Source organism: Pongo abelii, chromosome 8, assembly GCF_028885655.2.
Source record: "Pongo abelii isolate AG06213 chromosome 8, NHGRI_mPonAbe1-v2.0_pri, whole genome shotgun sequence".
Taxonomy (NCBI): domain Eukaryota; kingdom Metazoa; phylum Chordata; class Mammalia; order Primates; family Hominidae; genus Pongo; species Pongo abelii.
In genome coordinates, this window is record NC_071993.2 from 96559255 (window position 1) to 96584209 (window position 24955).

General features: G+C 34.7%; 1 protein-coding gene across 4 annotated transcripts in view; it reads left to right on the forward strand.

Moving 5' to 3' along the window:
* The window catches only part of KIF20B (kinesin family member 20B), a 72776-nt gene extending 48121 nt beyond the window's left edge, over positions 1-24655 (forward strand). For 2 of the 4 annotated variants that reach the window (XM_024254023.3, XM_024254024.3), the window contains exons 24-33: positions 1103-1228; positions 2325-2449; positions 4290-4445; positions 8508-8684; positions 10279-10389; positions 12390-12587; positions 18000-18101; positions 18453-18603; positions 22424-22566; positions 23700-24655. In XM_024254023.3, coding sequence (XP_024109791.3) covers positions 1103-1228; positions 2325-2449; positions 4290-4445; positions 8508-8684; positions 10279-10389; positions 12390-12587; positions 18000-18101; positions 18453-18603; positions 22424-22566; positions 23700-23777 — 1367 coding nt within the window. In that variant the 3' untranslated portion in view covers positions 23778-24655. The remainder of the gene's footprint in view (positions 1-1102; positions 1229-2324; positions 2450-4289; positions 4446-8507; positions 8685-10278; positions 10390-12389; positions 12588-17999; positions 18102-18452; positions 18604-22423; positions 22567-23699) is intronic. The other 2 variants (XM_054522617.2, XM_063727655.1) reach the window with 1 other exon arrangement.
* Positions 24656-24955: the final 300 nt, after the last annotated feature.

Sequence of the window (24955 nt, forward strand, 5' to 3'; positions counted from 1 at the left end):
TTCTAGTCCTCAGTTTAGAGTCAAAAATGCAAAGTGTAAGAGGGAGGGAATTCTTTGAATAAAATTATAATTAATTGTGTAATATGAATATATTTGAAAATCATGCTTTCTGAAAGAGATTTATATGATAATATGAAGGTGACTTTAATCCTAGGAGGAATTCTGTTTTACTAGCACACCTGAAAGCCTGCATCAAAGGAAAAATACTAAAAACTGCTCATACAGTTTTCTCTTACTGTTTAGTTTGTTTTACCTTTGTTTTATGTGTACTTTGAGGGAGCCATCTTTGGGTATTTGTGTTACTAAAAGCAGCCTGAGATTGAGCTATGCATTTATAGCTTTATCACCTCTGACATCAGTAATAGTTGGTAAGAGTTCTCTGAAATGAGCCCTGCTACTAGGTGCCATCACCAGAGGCAACAAACCGATCTTCCCTCTTTATCCATTTCCTTCAGACAGGGTTAATATATAGTTGCTTACAAGTAATTGCTGTAGTCATTCTTCAAGGGCCAGAAACAATTTTAGGAAGGCTGTTATTACTAGCTTTTCAAAAGCCATTTCTGAGGAGCTGGTTTTAAATAAAAATTTAAAATAGAAATAAATATTTGACTCTGAATATTTTTCTGGAAAAAGTAACTACTTGATTTAAAAAAATAGTTCAAATTGGGATTGAGCTTTTTTAGTTTTAGGAGGTAAAGGTTTTAGTTTGATTGGAGAATATTAACCCTGAAAATAAGTATTTTGCCAAATAATGTTTTTTCCCCCTAAATCCTAAGATTTATGTTTATAGTAATAGTTGTATTGGAATAGTTTAATTGTATTAGAAATTGTTAATTTTACCTGAAAAAACTTTTTTCCATTCATCCACTCTTGCAATCATCCAAGCATCCATCTTTACACCAAATATATATTTAGTATGTCATATATACCAGTACTGTTGTAGACATTGAGGATATTGTGATGAATAAGACAAAGTTTCTGCCTATATGGAACTAATATTCTATTACAGTTAATAAAAATGTATTTTAATTTTGGAAGAACTTAAGAAAAATTGGATATCTAGAGGCTATTAATTTCTAAAATGTTCTCCCCCAATTTTTAGATCTAAATGTTAAAGAGAAAATAATTGAAGACATGCGAATGACACTAGAAGAACAGGAACAAACTCAAGTAGAACAAGATCAAGTGCTTGAGGCTAAATTAGAGGAAGTTGAAAGGCTGGCCACAGGTGAAACAAGATTGCTTACATTTCTCTAAATATACTTTTTCATTTTTAAAAAAAATTTCCTAGATTTTTTCCCTTGTTAAAGTAGTATGTATTTTCAGTGATTGATAATGGAGAAGTATTTGGTGTTTTTTGAATGTCCTATTACTTGTCATTTTCCACTGTGATGAAAATTGTTTCAGTAAAATTATATGCAGTAAAGGAGTAAGGACACTGCATGATAACTTACGAATTATAAATTGCAAGTTATGGATGATAACTTGCAATGTTCCCTAGATGTTAAGAGTAAGTTTTCAACTGAGTTTCACCTTTGTCAGGCTTTTAGCATTATCTTGTATGTTGATCTCAATAAATACTTTGATTTCATTGCTTTCAGAATACCATCAGAGTTTTTCTAGAGTATATGGAAAAATATAACATTTACTAATAAAAATGTTATGTGTGATTCTTGTAGAAAGGGCAAGAAATTTAGAATTAAGAAATTGTCTATGCCATTTTATATATAACCTTGGCAGGGTACTTGTGCTTACTCAGCCGAATTTTCCTCATCTGTAAAATGTGGTTGATGATGATAATGCCATATATACTATTGCACATTATTCTTTCTTTAAAATCATCTGACTTGAAGATTCATATTGTACATTATTCTTATCAAGATCAGATGAGATGAAAAAATGTAATAATACTTTGTAAAGCCTAAAACTCTATTATAACTGTATTTTGGTGGATGAAATTGTGATGAGGATGAGGACAGTGAGTCTATGTGACTTCATACTTTTCTAGCCACTTTCATGGACATAGAAAACTTTTTTCTTGAGAACTGCATGAAGTTTTCTATATAATAAGGTTGACAATGAATTTATTATACTATACTTGAATACTATTCATTGGATTCCTGAGAAGTCCCTGTAGTTCCTCTTCACTAAGAATTTAGTAAGAACTCCTAAAAGTTAAACTATAGAATAGCCTCAGTTCCATCTTGGTCGGTGTTCTTTATCTGGGCTCTACTGATTTGTGTCTGTAGCCCATGTCAAGTGTATCTCTACATGGTATAACTTTTGCATATGCTTTAAAACATAATTTTATGTCTTCAAATCAGAACTGGAAAAATGGAAGGAAAAATGCAATGATTTGGAAACCAAAAACAATCAAAGGTCAAATAAAGAACATGAGGACAACACAGATGTGCTTGGAAAGCTCAGTAATCTTCAAGATGAGTTACAGGTATGACTTTATATATGTTTTTATGTATGAATGTATCTGTCTTCATTATATTTCTAATAAGAGGAGAATTCAGTATTTTATATTTTGTAATTAACTTAGATATAGGTGAAATAATACCTGGCAAATGTTAATATGTAAATATAACTTTTCAGTGCACATTGAAATGACATGGGGAAGAAATTCCAAGATACAGCCTATTAAGTGCCAGTGAAATATAGTGATTGGGTCCTCAGTTTTATATTTTACATATTTAATTCTTAAACCATTGCTTCTAATGTCCTTGTGCTCATTTTTCTACTCCTTAAACTTCTTGCTCATCAAATACTGCTGTGGAGAAAATGACCATCAGGAGAATTATTTTGATTACTTTAAATCTCTTCAAAGTTTAATTATTAAATTGGAATAGAATTGTATATCTGAACACGTATAAAACTATACTATATAGAAGATATTCTATTTTGTGTGTGTGTGTGTTTTTTTCTTGTTCAGCTTTAACATACAACATATGGAGGAAACTTTTTTTTTATAGGATTTACCAAATACTATTATATTTTGTACATTTTATTAGAAGTGGCATTCATAACAGAAGCTGTAGGATTGAAGGAAACATAATAATAATAGTTTTGGGAGATTAGCTGCCTCTAAATTTTTTAAAATTCTGGCTGTATATTAAATATATGCTGAAAACAAATACAAAAAACTACTTTTTTTGTTACATATTATATATTCTAGAATTTACCCTTTTCATTGTGAAATTCCAAAAGCAGTTAGAACAAAATAAATATTATGAAAAAAGTGTATCAACCATATTGAGAATGTTTGCATTAAAAAGTATTTGTGTATTTTGCAGTGTTCTAAGATGATATAATCACATTAGTGTAGATTATAAACTTTGTAATCCTGGAATGGACTGCCATACTTTGTAATATAGTGATTTTAGAAGTTTTCTTTTTGTTTTTTTGAGACGGAATCTTGCTCTGTCGCCAGGCTGGAGTGCAGTGACGTGATCTCGGCTCACTGCAGCCTCCACCCCCTGGGTTCAAGCGATTCTCCTGCCTCAGCCTCCCGAGTAGCTGGGACTACAGGTACACGCCACCTCGCCCGGCTAATTTTTTTGTATTTTAGTAGAGATGGGGTTTCACCATGTTGGCCAGGATGGTCTTGATCTCCTGACCTCGTGATCCACCCACCTTGGCCTCCCAAACTGCTGGAATTATGGGCATGAGCCACCACACCCAGCCTAGAAGTTTTTTAAGTGGTATTATTATTTTTATTTCAAATGAAGTTCTACTTGGGTTTTTTGTATATATTATTAAATGCCTCTGAACCCAAAGAATCTGTGGTACCAGTTTGAAAATTGCGGATCAGCAGTATTCTCTGTCCAGCTCTTCTGGATGTTCTTTTAATAAATATCCTGTTGCACAAGTTATTTTTTATTTGGCATCTCATAGGCCCAGGAATATTTTATTTTTAGAACCATCCAATTAGAAATGACCACCACAAACAAAGTCTTTTTTATTCTCTTGGCATTTAGGAAGATTTGAGTCAGTTTAACTGTTTCAGAAATTTGAATTATTTATTTTTTCTTAAGGTCACTGATAAAAGTATTTAAATGGACTTCATAGCAAAATAAATTTATAAAGGAAGTGCATTTAGGAAAGCAAACCAGTTATTTTATTATTTTTTAAATAATCTGAAGCTTTGATCTTGTCATTTTTTAAAGTGAAACATTTAAAGTTTATAGAGGTGAAAAGTAATGGATTGTATGAAAATGTTATAGAAACATGTGTTAACTACTTTGTAGGCATGTGATAATAACTTATACCATTTATATATACAGGAGTCTGAACAGAAATATAATGCTGATAGAAAGAAATGGTTAGAAGAAAAGATGATGCTTATCACTCAAGCGAAAGAAGCAGAGAATATACGAAATAAAGAGATGAAAAAATATGCTGAGGACAGGGAGCGTTTTTTTAAGCAACAGAATGAAATGGTTGGTAACAACTGTGTCTTTGATGTGTTTCACCTGCTTTCCTTGGTGTGTTAAATGTATTGCTGGAATTAACAGTTTCTACATGGTTTTCTGTTTTTGGTTTTTTAAAGGCAAGTTGTCATCTTTATAAGATAACTTCTGAGCCAGTTTATCTTGACATTCACTAATGTTCTTGTTTTAACTTGTTTCAGTTGATTTAGCATGTTGGGAGAATACCTTATTGCTTCTTACTGTCTAGATACTGAAGTTAAAAATCTCTTCCTTTTGACCGTTACAGAGTATTCCCTATTATATTTTAAAACTTTCTGCATTTTGAACTGTAGATTCTAATATTGTGTACATTTTATCACATAAAGTCACCTAAATAGTTTCTAAAAGACTATATATATAGTAGACATGACCTTCAGTTTTACATTTACTAGTTGTAGGTCTTGTAATGATTGTCTTAGCCTGTTCTTTTTTTCTAATTGGCACTTAGTCTGTTTGACATGCAATGTTGGCAATCAGAAAAAAGAAGCTAAACGTTATCGTTAATCCGAGGAAAGCTATTGAGCAACAAATATCATTTTAAAATGAAAAACCAGTGTCTATAAAAATAGTAACTTCGCAGTATCATATTGTCATCTGTTGGCATTTCCTTTTTTTATGACAGCATTTGACTAAAAACAGTTAAACTTTCCTATAAAAACTGGAAGATTTCCTTCCTTCCTTCCTTCCTGCCTGCCTGCCTCCCTCCCTGCCTCCCTCCCTCCCTGCCTCCCTCCCTCCCTCCCTCCCTTCCTTCTTCGCTCCCTCCCTCCCTCCTTTCCTTCCCTCCCCTCCCCTCCCTCCCCTTTCATTTTTCCTTTCCTTCTTCCTTTTCTTCATCCTGTCCTTCTTCCTTTCCTTCTCCCTTTCCTTCCTTTCTCTTTTCCCTTCCCCGTGCCCATCCCCTTCCCTGTCCCCTTCCCCTTCCCTTTCCCTTTTCTTTCCTCTTTTAAAGAGACAAGGTCTTGTTCTGTCACCCAGGCTGGAATGCAGTGGTACAGTCATGGCTCACTGCCTCCTCAAACTTCAGGGCAAAAGCAATCTTTCCACCTCAGCCTCCCAAGTAACTGGGATTACAGGCACATGCCACCACACCTAGGTAAATTTTTAATTTTTTTAGGGACAGAGACTTGCTGTGTTGCCCAGGCTGGTCTCAAACTCCTGGTCTCAAGCAGTCCTCCTGCCTCAGCTTCCCCCAAGTGTTGGGATTATGGGTGTGAGCCACTGTGCATTGTACCTGGCCTGAAATGTTAATTTTCAATAAGGTAAGGACGGTTTTTCCACTTTTTTTCCTCCTTAGCTTTAAAGCTGCTTTTAACATTGAATATTGAACAGAGTTGGCCAGTTTTTATTAAAATGAGGCTGTTGTGAGCTAAACTTTCCAGCATGCTTGCTAAACTCCAGACCATACATGTATTCTACTCCAGAAATCAAGCCCTTGGTTGAAGTATGTGTCCTTTCTGAAGCTAGAGAGTCTACCATTGAATGCTGTGTCCTCATGTCACATGGTGTAAATTTGCTCCCATAAAAAAGTTTACTTTTTTATGAAATCATTTTATTTACAGAATAAATTTTTTTGAAATCATTTTATTTACAGAAAAGTTACAGAACTAGCACATAGAATTCCTGTATACCTATCACCCAACCTTCCTGACCCAGTAGTAAGAGGCAATAAGTAAAATCAAAACAGAAGGCTGTCACAGTTGCTCCAATTCCAAACCAGTGGTTTCTCTGGTAGCAATGCCAGCAAGTAATCCCACTTTGAATTTTTAATCCTAGGGAAAGCTAGTTTACTCTTTTCTCTCATATGTTTCTTTATAATCATACTTAGGTTGTGTATGTGTCTGCCATATTTAAGAAACACATTTTTGATGTAATGTTAATTTTTGATGTAAAATTGTAACATATAACATGGAAAGCAAATAGAACATAGTTCAGTGAGTTATTGTGAAGCCAGTACCCACTTAACTAATACTAATACCTATTTCAAGAAGTAGAACACTGTTCCACCCCAGAAACTCCTTCTTCTGCCTCTTTTCCAGTGGTAATAACTAATCTGTCCTTCAGTGTTAAACTTCAGTTTTGTCTCTTTTTGAGTTTTATGTAAATTGAAATATATGAATACATTTGATTGTACCTGACTTCTTTTCATTCACTATTTTATGTTTGTGAGAATCATCCATGTTTCCATGCATGTATCTGGAGTTAGTCCACTTTCATTTCAGAATATATAAGTGTATGAATAAACCACTGCTAATTCATTTTAATGTTGAAGATATTTAGATTGTTTTCTGGTTTTGGCTGTTATGAATAAATTTTCCTATAAACATTTTTATACATTTATTTTGGTGCACATTTGCATATATCTCTGTTGTGTGTATATATATATATAAAAGACAATTGCTAGATGATAGGGTATATATATGTGAAATTCTAGTAGAATGCTGCACTGATTTTCAAAGCAGTTGTACCCATTTGTACCCCAACTAGTGTTGCGGTAGCTATATAGTCCCACCAAGGTATGGTATTGTCAGTCAGTTTTTGAAGTGGTTTTAATGTGCTTTTCCCTAATTACTAACGAAGTTGAAGATTGTTTCATTTGTTTATTGGCTGTGCCTATACAAGTTCCCTTACCTTTTTCTCTGTTGGATTCTCTAGCTTCTTATTTGTAGGAATTCTTTATACTTTTCGGGATAGAAGCCCTTTTTGTAATGCGTTGCAAGTACCTTCTTTCTATCTCTAGTTTGCTTTTTCTTTCTTATTGCCTTTTTATGAGTAGGAGTTCTCATAATTATTATTGTAGATATGGTAGATATTACAGTTTTGTAGATAATTTTATTAGTATTATTGTAGATAATTGTCCCAATATTTTTCTTTATGAAGCCCAAGGACTTGAAGATGGTGTGTTATATTATTTCCTGAAAGCTTTGAAGTTTTATCTTTCATATTTAGATACTAGAATTGATTTTTGTGTTGGTGTGAGATAGTGGTTAAAGCTCTTGATGTTTGTTTTAATGTGAATTACCAATTGACATGGAAACATTTATTGAAAAGACTGTTTCTTTCTCACTGCTGTGCCACTTTTGTTGTAAATCATTTGCCCACAGGTTAATTTTGTATGTGTTGTAAGATTAGGGTTGGGGTTCTTTTTTTTTTTCATTTGGTTATTCAGTTGTTCCAGCCCCATTTATTGGGAAGATTGTCCTTCCTTTTATTTAATTTTTTTGCCACTTTTTTAGGTCAGTTGACCATGCATTTGTAGATCGTCTCTTCTGTCCCATTGATTTCTCTATCTGTCTTTACATACTGTCTTGATTATTGTGCTAACTTGAAATTATAGATAATTGCTGTCATTTTGTTCTTCATTTTCAAAATAATTTTGAGTATTCTAGATGATTTGCATCTCCATATAATTTTTAGAGTCACCTTTTCCATTTCCACACACATTCACACATACCTGAATTTTGATAAAAACTGCTTTTACTCTCTAGATCTATTTGGAGGAGACATCTTAACAATATTGAGTATTTTGATCCTTCAACGCAGACCAATCTCTCCATTTATTTAGGTGTTCTTTAATCTCTTTCAGCAGTATTTTATGGTTTTTCATGTTTAGGTTTTACACATTTTCTTTATCAGTATTTCATGATTTTTGAACCTATTGTAAATGGTGTTGTTTTCTGTTTTCATTTTTCTGTTGTTTGTTGCTATTACTGTAATTTTACCCACTAATTTTCCAAACATTGGCAGAAATGTTGATACTAGTTTGAAAGCTATAGCTGTAATTGTGTATTGAAAGAAGTTACCAGTAAGCTGATTTTTGGAATGAGATGGGATATGGATAAAAATAACATGGACATTTAATTTATAAAATGATATGTATTTTGTTTTATGGTTAAATATTTTATCTAGACAATTTGTCATGTAATCTTGTTTGCAGCTATATTTATGGTGTTACATGTAATAATTTCTAAACATTCTTAGATTCATAATATATCAAGGTTGATTTTAATATTTTCTTTATTTCCTGATTAGGAAATACTGACAGCCCAGCTGACAGAGAAAGATAGTGACCTTCAAAAGTGGCGAGAAGAACGAGATCAACTGGTTGCAGCTTTAGAAATACAGCTAAAAGCACTGATATCCAGTAATGTACAGAAAGATAATGAAATTGAACAACTAAAAAGGATGATATCAGAGACTTCTAAAGTAGTCAGTAGTCTTTTTTGCTATGCCTTTTTAATTGAACATAGTAATTACTTAATTGACTAACTCTTAAAGGATAAAAATGTGTAAGTCTCAATAGACCAGAAAGGAATCAGAGTATTTAAAATGTGGAGATTTTTCATGATTTTGAGTTTTGAAATTTATCATTAAGATTGATTTGTCAATCAATGACTGAGATGTAGCATTTTCTCCAATATTTTGGTTATGTCTCTCAGGTAGAGTAATTAGGATCAACAATTTCTGGTTTAGTCCCCAATCTACGTTTAAAGTATGGAAATGTGATTCAACATGAACTCTTGGTGATTTTGAATACTTGGGCCTATCCTTAACTTTATTTTATAAAAATACAAATAATTTTGAAAGTAAGCCTAATGGTAGAGAGACATTATGAGTCTTTCAGCTGTTACTTTTATATTACCTTGGGACTGGAAATCCTGAAAGAGGAGAGAATTGCCTTTTACAGATAGCTGCTTCCCAGTAAATAGAATCTGGGTACATCTGAAGCTAGTCTTTCTGGAATAATCTGTACTTAAAAATCTGCTGCTTTAAAGCCTTCAGACAATAGGAAAAATATGTATGTGTCACATCAAAAGACTATTATTGTAAGAGAGATTACTTGCTTTAAAAAGAGGTAGTATTGTGTTGTTTAATAATATATACTAGAAAGTCAGAAAAACTAGGTATCAACTGCTGTCGCTGTGGTTTTGGGACCTTTGAGAAGAATTACTTAACATTTCTGATCTTTGTCTAAAACAGGTAATAGTGTTTTCCTAACAGAGTTGTGAAATTAATGAAGATTGTAAAACAAGTAGCACAGTTTTTACTCCAGTGGAAATCAATACATGCTAGTTACTTTCCCTTTTATGAATTCAGTAGAGTCTTTCTTATTTGGCAGTAATGGGGAGGTGACATAAGAGGTTTACTTGACTTTTGATTTTGATGGCTGTGATGAGGAGGACTGTGTTACAGTTTATGAAGTTTAAAAATGTAATCTGATATTTCTTTATAAATCGCCTAAGTAGAGTTTAGAAATAGAACTTTATGACTGAGAAAATAGGAGGAAGAATGTGCTGCAAGATTTAGTTTTCCTTATGGTCTTTTGTACTCTAATGCTATAGTTGCATTCCTGAGAAGCTTCCAGTTTTTCAAAATTGTGTTATCAAAAGCAACTGTTGGGATACTGAGCAATTCTAACTCAGTACAGACCTTGACCATGCCATTTAATGTGTGTAGTTCTCTATTTCCTCATCTGGAAAGTAGGAATAACGATTTTTGCCAGACCTACCTGCAGAGTTGCGACGAAAGTAAAGAAAGAGAATGTGGGCAGAACACTTGGAAGTTGCAAGCAGTCTTTCAAGTTTCTCCTTAGATCAGAGTCAATAAACTGGAAAGTCACCCAGCCTTTCCTGAGTCTCTGAGGTTGAAAGAGAAATAGGAGGGCTAGGTGGTAATTAAAGGTGTCTTTACTTATTTCCATTGTTTAGTTTCACACAAATCTTGATTTTATATTCTTTATGTGAAGTTTTCAATATATTTTCAGGTTACAATGCCCTGTTGCTTTAATATTTCCTTACTTTAGGAAACACAAATCATGGATATCAAGCCCAAACATATTAGTTCAGCAGATCCTGACAAACTTCAAACTGAATCTCAATCGACAAGTTTTGAAATTTCCAGAAATAAAGTAGAGGTGGGTATTTGGCAGCACAGTCCACTTATTTATTCTCTTTATCCACTATTACTAAATAACACTTGCAAGTCAGTTGCTGAAGATACCTTACTGCACAATTAGCTGTATGTGCTCTGGGCTGTGTGAAAGAAACTAGAGGCTTTTGAGGAGAGGTGAAATTCTTTTGGGAGATTATATCCCCAAGTGATGTTAATCTCATCTTAAAAGCAGTAGATCTGTTAATATAAACAAACTTGATGGTCAGAAATGGGAAATCCTACTAAAGAGAAAATAGGGATAATTTGCTCTCATAAAAGGTTGCTTTAATAAACATTGTGTTAAATAGTATTTTTTTTGGAATTGAATCCATTTAATAGCTTTGTCACCAGTCTTCAATAACAACTCGTGAGTTTCCTTAATTGGTATTGGGCTTAGGGTTCTGTGAATAACTTTGGATAATATAGAGATTCTTAGGTTGGATATGAAATAGATAAAAATTCTATGTTACTTAAAATTTTTGAAGGTAAAATTACTTTTTAAATTTCTTTTTAAAACACATTTATTGGGAGCATTCAGAGTTGGGAAGCTTTTTAAGCACTGAGGATACAAACATCAATAAGACTTGATTGCCATCCTCAAGGAGTGAAGAATCTAGTAAGGTAGATACATAAGTGAATGACTTGTTTGATTTTACTTCATGGGCTAAGTGTTATAGTAGAAATATAAAGTGAGTACTATAAGGAACACTGAGGAAGATGAAATGAATTTTGCCTGAGTGGTTGTGGAAATGGATTAAAGAAGGTGATGCCATATTGTATCTTATGAATGGAAGCTTATTAAGCAGACAATGGGAAGAAAAAGTCTAAAAAAAAAAAAAAAAAAGAAATGGGGTTTCACTATGTTTCTCTGGCAGCTGAACTTGAACTCCCAGGCTCAAGCAGTCCTCCTGCCTCAGCCTCCTGAGTAGCTGGGACTATAGGCATGTGCCACCATGGCCAACTGAGAATGACATTTTAATCTGGGAAAATAACATGAGCCATTCATTTTCTCTTGGTTTTTCCTTGACATTTCTTAGTAGTTTCAAATAATTAGCACTAAACTTGGGGACTAATACAAATCATAAATTTCACAGAAAAGTTTGAAGTTGATCCATAAACAAGGCTTAATTCTTGATTGCATGGACAAACACATATCATGGAACATTTCTTTCTCCATAAATTTATGTATGTTCTAAAACCTCCTGGTTCCAATTTTCTAATTCCAGCAGTTATTGTATATTCCACAATTTGGGGAATCATATTGTTAGGCTATTTTGTATGTTCTTGTCTTCATGTAATTGATATACTTAACTAGGCTGAAAGTCCAAAATGATTAATTCATTTAACTGGTAGTTGATTCTGGGAGTTCCACTGGACTTAATTTGTGGTCTCTCCCTGTGGACTGGACCTCTCACGGCATGGTAGCTGGTCTGAGATGGGGCATTTTGAGGGAGAGTGTCCTGAAAGTGTTCTAAGAGGACAGGACAGAAGTTGTAATGCTTCTTATGATTGAGCCTTAGGGGACCATAATGTTATTTCTACCACATCCTATTGGCTATAAGGCCCAAATTCAAGTAGAGGGGAATGAGAGACTCCATCTCTCAACGGGAAGAGTAGCAAAGTATTTCTAGCCTACTTTAATATAACCAGGCTGTTTGTCAAAAATCCCAGCCTCCTCCCTTGGAGATTTCTGATTTACTAGGTTTGTGGTAGAGTGCAGGAGTCTTTTAAACAAATTCTGTAAGTAATTCTTATGATCATACAAGTTTGGGAAATACCGATGTTGTCCCTAATTTTGACATACCATGTGTGAGCCTGAAGAAGGTAGATGATAACTCAGTCTTTCTGTTCTTGCTATGACCTAGCACACTTTTTGTCTTTCCCAATGCATTGTCTTGAATAGGCATTTGAGAGAATTAATTCTTTGTGGTTTATAAATGTATACTCTACAAATAATATTTTTCCTTTTAAATTCTGTTGTAGGATGGATCTGTAGTCCTTGACTCTTGTGAGGTGTCAACAGAAAATGATCAAAGCACTCGATTTCCAAAACCTGAGTTAGAGATTCAATTTACACCTTTACAGCCAAACAAAATGGCAGTGAAACACCCTGGTTGTACCACACCAGTGACAGTTAAGATTCCCAAGGCTCGGAAGAGGAAGAGTAACGAAATGGAGGAGGTAAATACCTAAGTGATGAGTAAATTTAACAAACAAATCTTATTATAAAGCTGTTACAGTATAGAGTTAAACTGCTATATTGCCCTCCTGTTCATAGGCACTGCTGTTAGAGACCAAAATCACAATTTATGCTATATTTTATACCCTTTAAGGATATCACTGTGGGCCAGGTGTGGTGACTGATGCCTGTAATCCCAGCACTTTGGGAGGCTGGGGCTGGCGGATCACTTGAGGTCACGAATTCAAGACCAACCTGGTCAACATGGTAAAACCCCGTCTCTACTAAAAATACAAAAATTAGCCAAGAGTGGTGGTGCACACCTGTAATCTCAGCTATTCAGGAGGCTGAGGCAGGAGAACAACTTGAACCCAGGAAGTGGAGGTTGCAATGAGATGAGATGGCACCACTGCACTCCAGCCTGGGTGATGGAGTGAGACTGTCTCAGAAAAATAAAGAATATTGCTGTGGTTTAATGGTCTTCAGATAAAAAGCTATGTATATTAAAATATATAGCATATCCGTTGCTTCAGTTAAACTATAATACATTAAATGATGGTGGATTTTACTGGAGAGCCATTTCAGTATACCAGTCCTGTTCATACTTGGTCACTTTCCCTGTATTGGAAGAGAAAAGGGGGTTATGTAGAAATCAGAGAAACTGAAATAGCTAACTTGCTTGAGTATAATCTTTGTCATTTAACTAAAATCTTTAGTCTGTATGGTCTTAGCAAGTTTTAAAAGAGAAATTCTTTTTTCACCAGCCACTGTTAAAATTTGGGCCTCTGTGTAGTGGTAGGCTAAAAGCTATTAACCTCTTCTTACTGCAGTTTCTTGATTGAAGGGTTGCCAAACCTACCATGTCCTAGATGTGGAGATTTGGCAAGTCAGATGAGGTTTCTGATCCTGTTTGCTCCTTTTTGGAACAATGGATTAATGTGTTGAAAATGCTTAGCTTTTGCTCTGCAAGTGGCAGATACATAATAAATAGTAATAATTATTTATTTATTTATTTTTATTATTATTATACTTTAAGTTTTAGGGTACATGTGCACAATGTGCAGGTTAGTTACATATGTATACATGTGCCATGCTGGTGTGCTGCACCCATTAACTCGTCATTTAGCATTAGGTATATCTCCTAATGCTATCCCTCCCCCCTCCCCCCACCCCACAACAGTCTCCAGAGTGTGATGTTCCCCTTCCTGTGTCCATGTGTTCTCATTGTTCAGTTCCCACCTATGAGTGAGAACATGCGGTGTTTGGTTTTTTGTCCTTGCGATAGTTTACTGAGAATGATGATTTCCAATTTCATCCATGTCCCTACAAAGGACATGAACTCATCATTTTTTATGGCTGCATAGTATTCCATGGTGTATATGTGCCACATTTTCTTAATCCAGTCTATCATTGTTGGACATTTGGATTGGTTCCAAGTCTTTGCTATTGTGAATAGTGCCGCAATGAACATATGTGTGCATGTGTCTTTATAGCAGCATGATGTATAGTCCTTTGGGTATATATATACCCAGTAATGGGGTGGCTGGGTCAAATGGTATTTCCAGTTCTAGATCCCTGAGGAATCGCCACACTGACTTCCACAATGGATGAACTAGTTTACAGTCCCACCAACAGTGTAAAAGTGTTCCTATTTCTCCACATCCTCTCCAGCACCTGTTGTTTCCTGACTTTTTAATGATTGCCATTCTAACTGGTGTGAGATGGTATCTCATTGTGGTTTTGATTTGCATTTCTTTGATGGCCAGTGATGGTGAGCATTTTTTCATGTGTTTTTTGGCTGCATAAATGTCTTCTTTTGAGAAGTATCTGTTCATGTCCTTCGCCCACTTTTTGATGGGGTTGTTTGTGTTTTTCTTGTAAATTTGTTTGAGTTCATTGTAGATTCTGGATATTAGCCCTTTGTCAGATGAGTAGGTTGCGAAAATTTTCTCCCATTTTGTAGGTTGCCTGTTCACTCTGATGGTAGTTTCTTCTGCTCTGCAGAAGCTCTTTAGTTTAGTTAGATGCCATTTATCAAATTTAGCTTTTGTTGCTATTGCTTTTGGTGTTTTAGACATGAAGTCCTTGCCCATGCCTATGTCCTGAATGGTAATGCCTAGGTTTTCTTTTAGGGTTTTTATGGTTTTAGGTCTAAAGTTTAAGTCTTTAATCCGTCTTGAATTAATTTTTGTATAAGGTGTAAGGAAGGGATCCAGTTTCAGCTTTCCACATATGGCTAGCCAGTTTTCCCAGCACCATTTATTAAGTAGGGAATCCTTTCCCCATTGCTTGTTTTTCTCAGGTTTGTCAAAGATCAGATAGTTGTAGATATGTGGCGTTATTTCACAAGCATTCTTATACACCAATAACAGACAGTGAGCCAAATCATGAGTGAACTCCCATTCACAATTGCTTCAAAGAGAATAAAATACCTAGGAATCCAACTTACAAGGGACGTGAAGGACCTCTTCAAGGAGAACTACAAACCACTGCTCAATGAAATAAAAGAGGATACAAAGAAATGGAAGAACATTCCATGCTCATGGGTAGGAAGAATCAATATCGTGAAAATGGCCATACTGCCCAAGGTAATTTATAGATTCAATGCCATCCCCATCAAGCTACCAATGACTTTCTTCACAGAATTGGAAAAAACTACTTTAAAGTTCATATGGAACCAAAAAAGAGCCCGCATCGCCAAGTCAATCCTAAGCTGAAAGAACAAAGCTGGAGGCATCACGCTACCTAACTTCAAACTATACTACAAGGCTACAGTAACCAAAACAGCATGGTACTGGTACCAAAACAGAGATATAGATCAATGGAACAGAACAGAGCCCTCAGAAATAACGTCTGTAAAGTATTTTATTTCTCCTTCACTTATGAAGCTTAGTTTGGCTGGATATGAAATTCTGGGTTGAAAATTCTTTTCTTTAAGAATGTTGAATATTGGCCCCCACTCTCTTCTGGCTTGTAGAGTTTCTGCCAAGCGATCCGCTGTTAGTCTGATGGGCTTCCCTTTGTGGGTAACCCAACCTTTCTCTCAGGCTGCCCTTAACATTTTTTCCTTCATTTCGACTTTGCTGAATCTGACAATTATGTGTCTTGGAGTTGCTCTTCTCGAGGAGTATCTTTGTGGCGTTCTCTGTATATTTCCTGAATCTGAATGTTGGCCTGCCTTGCTAGACTGGGGAAGTTCTCCTGGATAATATCCTGCAGAGTGTTTTCCAACTTGGTTCCATTCTCCGCGTCACTTTCAGGTACACCAATCAGACGTAGATTTGGTCTTTTCACAGTCTCATATTTCTTGGAGGCTTTGTTTGTTTCTTTTTATTCTTTTTTCTCTAAACTTCCCTTCTGGCTTCATTTCATTCATTTCATCTAAAAAGCAGAGCGCCTCTCCTCCTCCAAAGGAATGCAGGTCCTTACCAGCAACGGAACAAAGTTGGAAGGAGAATGACTTTGATGAGTTGAGAGAAGAAGGCTTCAGATGATCAAACTACTCCGAGCTACAGGAGGAAATTCAAACCAAAGGCAAAGAAGTTGAAAACTTTGAAAAAAATTTAGACGAATGTATAACTAGAATAACCAATACAGAGAAGTGCTTCAAGGAGCTGATGGAGCTGAAAGCCAAGGCTCGAGAACTACGTGAAGAATGCAGAAGCCTCAGGAGCCGATGCAATCAACTGGGAGAAAGGGTATCAGTAATATTTATTTTTAAAGTAACTTGTTTTAAGCTTAAAACTAATTACAGACTCTCTAGCAAAATAATTTTTCTTCAACTTTCTTTTACTTCTTTGAAGAGTAGTATATTTTCAAGGCTGCTGCAAGAGCAGAAATAGTATTAACTATACTCCTGAGGCTCTCTGTCAGGTAATAATTTTGCTGAGTGAATGTTATTTAGCATAGTTTTTCTGCTACACATGTAACACCTTTAGAGATTGTTTTATGGAGTCTTACTAGTTAACTTTTGTTTTATATTTATTTAATTTTTAAAAATACCATTAAAACACTGAGTTTCATCATCTAGTTGGCTTTTTCTTGATCCATTTTTTTTTCAACGAAGAAGGAAACACCGAGTGTAGTTCTCAAGAAGGTTAAAATATAAATATTTTATTAATTTTACTATTGGCGTATATCCCTCATGTATATTTCAGAAAAGATTTACAGGTTGTTGTAGATACATCATGTAGAAACTTTAAATAGTTTAACTGATTTTGCTCGATCTTCACTGCTATAATAAACTAAGTACATGGGCCCCTATGAAAATCATTTATGCAATCCTATTTTCTTTTTTTCTTCCACATACTCTTTTTTTTTTTTTTAATTAAGTTCTGTGGTATGTGTGCAGAATGTGCAGTTTTTTTACATAGGTATACACATGCTATGGTGGTTTGCTGCACCCATCAATCTGTCACCTACATTAGGTATTTCTCCTAATGCTATCCTTCCCCTAGCCCCCCACCCCCCAACAGGCTATATTCTAATCCAGTGAAGACTCCAAAGAGCTCCTTACTGACCACTGTGTGTGGAGGTAGCCTCATGGTCTCTTTTCACTTGCATCCTATGATTACCATCTGTCTTTTCCCTGTCGTGGCATCTGCTTCTTATGACCCTTATAACTTCTGCTTTGTTATTTGGATTCTGAGGTTCAGTCATGATCTTTTCTCTGCTTCTCTTCTTGTCCCCTTTTTCCCGAACTTTTATCTTTGGTACAACTAGGATTTGTAGCAGTTCAAGTCAGTGAGTATATCTGTAAAGGGCTTTGTCCTATGTGAGGTTATTTGGCGAAAAGAAGAGTAAGATGCCATACCCATGTTGTAGAGAAGAAAGATAATATTTTAAAAGTTTTAACATTTTACCTTTGGTTATTTGAAGTTTTGTTTTTATTTTATTTTTGATATTGTCAAATGTCAATGAGAGAACTTAGACATAGATGCTTGTATTATTTGGGAGTTAGGCAATAGGTAGGTATATTGCTATGCTGTATTTTAAAGCTCAGTTTCAAATAAAAGATATTATTCCTTCCATGTTTTTCATTTAGCTTATGTAATTTCATTACTTGTGATATGTTTGAAAAATTCACACCTTCAGTCAGGGTTTCTCAACTCCAGCACAGTTGACATTTTGGGCTGTATACCTCTTTGTTTTAAGGGCTATCCTGTGCATTGTAGGGATGATTAGCAGCATTCCTGACCTTTACCCACTCGTGGCCAATAATATTCCCTTCTCCCTGGCAAAGACAACCAAAAATATCTTCAAACATTGCCATTGTCCTCTGAGTTCAAAATTGCCCTCGGTTAAGAGTCACTGTTTTAAGTGATAATGTAGCTTTTTACATATTTTCTTTTTGGAGTCTAGAGAAATAAAATATTGTCAAGAAATTAACTGGTGCTGAAATTCATTATTTTTAGGACTTGGTGAAATGTGAAAATAAGAAGAATGCTACACCCAGAACTAATTTGAAATTTCCTATTTCAGATGATAGAAATTCTTCTGTAAAAAAGGAACAAAAGGTGTGTCTTTTAATTTGTCCAAAATTGTAGCAATTATCCAGAAATCCAGTTGTGTTCAATTATAACTCATTTATCTTCTCTTTCCCATACATCTGATTCAGTTGAAATATAACATTTAGCATTTGGCCAGTAGCATCTACTTTATGTGTTTACTTCTGACTTTAACACTCTGTCTGTCAAACTCTTTTTGCCATTGTCTGACCCTTTTATCCCTGTCCTTATATACTTAATCTCAAGTTTCCTACCTGAGAATTCATAACCTGTCTCTGGGCTCTTTAATTCAGCTGTGGCCATAACTATTTCCTTCTAACAGTTCTCATCAGCAATAACAAAAAATGTTTTGTTTATTAGGTTCCCATACGTCCATCATCTAAGAAAACATATTCTTTACGGAGTCAGGCATCCATAATTGGTGTAAACCTGGCCACTAAGAAAAAAGAAGGAACGCTACAGAAATTTGGAGACTTCTTACAACATTCTCCCTCAATTCTTCAATCAAAAGGTTTGCAGAAAATTAATTAAATGACCTTTTTTTGTTAGATGTAGGGTATATTTTAATACCTAATTGATATATAAACTCAACAACTGTTCAGGGAATATTATACTTCAAATAGGCATTGTCCTATACTAGGTACTGTGGGAAGAAACATGTAAAAGGATGATAGATCTAGGTGTTCGCTGTGTAGTAGAAGAGAAAGGCTTATATTTAAGTAACTGATCCAGAGCAGGCTACTTAATATAGTAATAGGGGTACAAGCAAAGGTATGATAGTATTGGAGGGAAAAGAGCTACTCTGATTAGGGGGCTTTGGGAAGGTTTTTATGGGAGAGATGGGATTTACCCTGTGTATTGAAATGTGGGCAGGATTACACTCTCTAGGGTGTCCAAAGGTGAGAATACAGTCATGGGTTCTTAGTTTCTGTTTTTGGTTGGGCCAGGAAATCCCCTTCCTCATCCCTGTTTTCTGCTTATCACTAGAGACAGAAACTAAAAACCATGGCTTCAGGCTGCTAAAAGCCTAAAACAAAACAAAACAAAACAGAACAAAAACAACAACAAAATAAGGTGGATTGGACAAGTTTGCCAGTATTAGTATTATGGTATATATCCTTCTAGTGTTTTTTTTTCTGTGCACATGTAAATATTATCTGTTTATGTACAATATGTCAAAACCACATTATTTTCATAGATACCTATTGAGTTTAGCTGCAGAAACAGTATGCTTAGTGCTTTTTTTCTTGATAATATAATGTGGACATATTGATACCTGTGTATATGTTAAGATATATACACATGTGTGCACATATGCAGAAGGAATGGTTTTAACACAGGTGGAGTATCAGAAAAATGTAGGAAATGTTCATGCAATTACAGGCAGCAATATACATCTGGCATGTAGAATGTGGAAGGACTATCTTAGGGGTGAGATGGAGTAGTGGGTTTTTGTGAGGTTACCTGAATGACAGCAATAGGATGAATTAGAGACCAGAGTGAGGGGTATAGGGAGGTAAAGGAACTAGAAGCAGGGGGCAGTTAAGTTGAATCAAATATGTTTTGTGAAAATACTTTTTGTTGAAGGCTTACCACAGACGTTTCCAAACTTTGTTGGTTCACAGTGCCCTTAATGTCTCAGTAATTAATTTCCATTTTGCCTCTGCACCCAAAGAACCACTAGTAGTCTCATGCATTAGAACTTAAGACCAAACAACCACTGAAAATTCAGCTGCTGAAAATCCAGATTGCAAAGATAATGTCATAATGAAAAGAAATGTAATTCAGTATCATTTTGAAATTGAACTACCTTGGGCTATTGAGCATCACTGTTTTCCCTGAAGATTGAAAATATCCTGAGCATATTACAGATATGCTTCTGTAACTTTGCTGCAGCATGCCTCAGTACACAGTTTGGGAACTTCTGACCTATCAGACCCATTTGTATATTTACATACATTTAAAAAATACATACATTTAAAAAATGTGTTTGTATAAACAGAGAAAATATCTGGAGGGACAAACAGCAAACTGTTAAATATCTAAATTTGGAGAGGAGGGACATCTTTCTTTAGAGTCCTTTAGGCTTACTGACTACCACTTTTATATTAAAAAGAAATTTATTTTCAAGGAGAGGTAGGTACCTATAATAAGTATGTAATCAGGTAAGGGTAATGATTCTCTTACTTCATTGACTTGGTTCCTTAACAGCTTCCCTACCAATGCACTTGACATAACATTTTTTTTTTCCTTTTTTCTTTTTGTTTTTACTTATTTCTAGAAATATAAGATATCCCTATTTTGAACTGTAACTGTAATACATATTTGTTGTTTTGGGTCACTTGGAAATACAGAGAAAAAAGAAAAAATGGAGATTAGTTCTTAAAATTCTGCTGCTCTGATAACCATTGTTAATCCATCACTTAGTGTCACTGGTCTCCCAGCTTGCCCCTCTTGTCATCTCCCATCCATTCATACATGACAGAATGTTCTTTTCAAAGTGCAGATTGAATTATGTTTCTCCTCTGATCCTTTAATGATTTCTCATTCTTCTGAATGACCTGATTTCTGACTCTCTCCAATCTATCTCTTATTATTCTGTGGTTTGATAACTAGCCAGCTTCAATCCTGCTAACTTCTGACAGTTCCTAGAATTTGCCAGCTTCTTTCTTACCTTCATATCATTGATTTCTTTTGCTTTTTCCTGTGCTTTCTTTTATCTGGAACACACCCTGGCTTTTCTCATAGCTGCCCCCTTACCCTTGAGCCCTCATAGCTGATGCAACGTTATTAGGGAGACACCTTCCTTCATCACCCTTTCACTACCCCTCATCCCCAGCATCACTTAATCTTTATTATTCAATCCTATTTTTTGTCTTAGCACTTTTTAAACTATAATTCTTTGCTTTCATATTGTCTTTTACACTAGAATATAATCTGCACAGGACAAAATGTCTGTCTAGTTCATACTGTCAGCTCTTAGTATAGTGGCTAGCACATAGTAGTGATGAGTTTGGCTCTAGGCCAACATATGTATGATTTTTAAACATTTCTATTTTTTTTAGGCTATACCATAGGCAATTATAAAAACTTACCTGACAAGCCTCCCTTTCTACACCAGACTTGATGCTAGCCAATGCAATATAATTTCTTAAGGGAGTTACAGTCAAGGATCCAGCCCCCACAAGCTAGTCATGCTCTTACTCATATTTGCATATTTAGCCTGAGTGCCTCCATTCAGAGCCTCTTTATTGAGGCCTTTGGTGGAGGCCTTCTTATGGAGGGGAACGGGAGGGGGAACCTTGAAGACGCTTTTCTCCACTGTAACTCGGTACTTTTCCACGTATAGCTCCCTCCAACCTCCAGCCCTGAGGTCTATAAAACTGCAAGAGCCTTTTGTTTGGGGCTACCTGGGTGGTAAAATGACCACCACTTCTATGCTGATCTGTATTATTCTGTGGTGGACTATAGAAGAGGGTGGGTAGGAGCTGGTGCTTTCTCAGGTTTAGCCTCTTGCATATACTGTTGAAATAAGTGGTTAAAAAGCTGGGTTGTTACTTTGATTTTGGCTTGTTGTCTTAACTGGCTCCTCCAATACCTGGATTCTCAGCTCTCTCAAGCCCAGCTCAGCCCTTAACAAGTAGTCTTCTCAATTTAGTCTAATGCCTTAAATGTTTTTTCTATTTTTTAAAAAATATATTTGATATCACATGTGTGTGAATTTCTATCCAGGAATTTTCCCAGATGGAAATATGTTTTCTATTAAAATAAAAAAAAGTACTATGTACTATGAACATAGTAAAGAATTTAAAAATTCCTGTTCTACTTCCCTAAAAGCAATCAGCTGTTAACAGTTTGGTTTCTGTCCGTTTGTGTGTGGACTCCAAGTAAAGGGTTTACAAAGTGTTTTCATGCAGCACTCATTGTGCATAACTTTATGCATGAGCATTGAACTAGATCATCTACCACCTTATTTTTAATGCTGCATGATCCACTATGTATATATCCTGCTCTTTTGCTTAACATAGCATAAACATTTTCCAAGTCATTAAAGATGCCTGAGATTTTTTACTACATTGAACATTAATCAAATGATACTTTATTTGCTTTTTTTTTTTGCTGTCGATCATTATTTCATGTTCTCTTGACATTTACTTTTTTCTTTGTGATTTGTCTATTCATGCCCTTTCACCATATATATATTGCAGTGTTTTTAGTTTGTGTATGTTCATTCTTTATTGAGGATTTCAAACCATCTTTATTAAGGATTTCAAACCACCTTTGCAATTAGAAAATTATTTCAGGAGCTAATTAACATTTTTATTTTATAGCAAAGAAGATAATTGAAACAATGAGCTCTTCAAAGCTCTCAAATGTAGAAGCAAGTAAAGAAAATGTGTCTCAACCAAAACGAGCCAAACGGAAATTATACACAAGTGAAATTTCATCTCCTATTGATATATCAGGCCAAGTGGTAAGCTAGTATTACTGTTTTCATCAATGTAAAACTGTTGATGTTCTTTTTAATTTTTTACAGTGGTTTGAATTTCAGTTCTTTAGATCTCTGAAAACACATGCTTTAGGTCATGCTTTTAGTCTCACGTGTTAAGTTTATACTAATTAAATGTAAATACTGCATTAAATGTATACAAGTGTCATGCATTTGCATTTGAAAATGCATCAGAGGAATTTATTTCCAATAATAGAATTGTCACCATTTAGTAACTTATTTGCCTCCAAAATCTTTTTTTTTCTTTCTCTTTTTTAAATCACGGGAGTTGTACAAATCTGGGCCCAAGTGTTCCTGGTAAAAATATAAAACTGACATTCAGCCATTTCCTCCCACCTTTCCCCTAAGCCTTTGAAGATCTATTAGGAAGAGACTGTAGTTATCACCCTGACTCTATGACTCATTCTCCTGATTCAGAACAGTATGTGCTGTCAGAGGGAAAGCTCAAATTTTCTGTCATGCTTGCATTTGCTTAGTGGATGAAAGTGAAGGTAAAAAAATAATTAAAAGAAATTTAAAAAATTAAATCAAAAAGAAGTGGCCAAGAAAAATCAGGAGAAACCTTTTTTGCAACAAGACCTTTCAGATATGAGATTGACACTTGAATGCAAGATGTAAAGAGTTAGGGTAAATTAGGGCATGGTGTTGTAAGTACCATTCTGTCAGTCATTTTTGAGTATCTGTTTGATTAGTACCTGATTTCTTCCCTTGGCTGAAAATTTTCTTAGTTACTATATAATGTGCTTTCTACTTTCTAAGTTATACATTTGTTGCCACGAAAGATCATTTCTTAAAAATTATTTAAGGCACTTGTCTCCAAATCTTTTAGTAATTATTTTAAGTTATATCTGCCTTGAATTCAATATGGAGTCTAGGGTTATTTTTCTTCTAGAATTTGATAGTGTTGAATCTTTTACAAAGTCCATTTTTTAAATAAATTTTTATAGAAGATGGCATATCTGTAGTCTAAGTAAAAAAATTCTCCAATGTATCATTTCAGTTACTAAGCACATGAATATGTCTTATTCATTATAAACAAGCTTTTATTTTTATTTTCACTTACAAGCTTTGAAAAACTATGAAATTTTTAATTTCAGATTTTAATGGACCAGAAAATGAAGGAGAGTGATCACCAGATTATCAAACGACGACTTCGAACAAAAACAGCCAAATAAATCACTTATGGAAATGTTTAATATAAATCTTATAGTCATAATCATTGGAACTTGCATCATGTATTGTAAAGATAAATGTATATATTATGATGCATTAAATCTGCATATAGATTGCTGTTTTATACATAGTATAATTTTAATTCAATAAATGAGTCAAAATTTGTATATTTTTATAAGGCTTTTTTATAATAGCTTCTTTCAAACTGTATTTCCCTATTATCTCAGACATTGGATCAGTGAAGATCCTAGGAAAGAGGCTGTTATTCTCATTTATTTTGCTATACAGGATGTAATAGGTCAGGTATTTGGTTTACTTATATTTAACAATGTCTTATGAATTGTTTTTTACTTTGTTATACAACTGATTTTACATATCTGTTTGGATTATAGCTAGGATTTGGAGAATAAGTGTGTACAGATCACAAAACACATATATACATTATTTAGAAAAGATCTCAAGTCTTTAATTAGAATGTCTCCCTTATTTTGTAAAAATTTTGTGGGTACATAGTACATGTATATATTTACGGGATACGTGAGATGCTTTGACACAGGCATGCAATGTGAAATACGTGTATCATGGAGAAGTATCCATCCCCTCAAGCATTTTTCCTTTGAATTACAAATAATCCAATTACATTCTTTAAATCATTTAAAAATATACAAGTAAGTTATTATTGATTATAGTCACCCTATTGTGCTATCAAATAGTAAATCATTCTTTTTATCTTATTTGTTTTTGTACCCATTAACCATCCCTACCTCCCCCTGCAACCCTCAGCACCCTTACCAGCCACTGGTAACCATTCTTGTACTCTGTATGTCCATGAGGTCAGTTGATTTTATTTTTAGATCCCATGAATAAATGAGAACATGCAGTCTTTGTCTTTCTGTGCCTGGCTTATTAACATAATAATATCCAGTTCCATCCATGTTATTACAAATGACAGGATTTCATTCTTTTTTTACAGCTGAATGTTTATGTTCCACATTTTTTTTATCCAGTCATCTGTTGATGGACACTTACGTTGCTTCCAAATCTTAGCTATGGTAAACAGTGCTGTAACAAACATAGGTGTGCAGATATCTCTTCTGTTTCCTTGCCTTTGGGTACATACCCAGCAGTGGGATTGCTGGACCATATGGTAGTTTTTTGAGGAAGCTCCAAACTGTTTTTC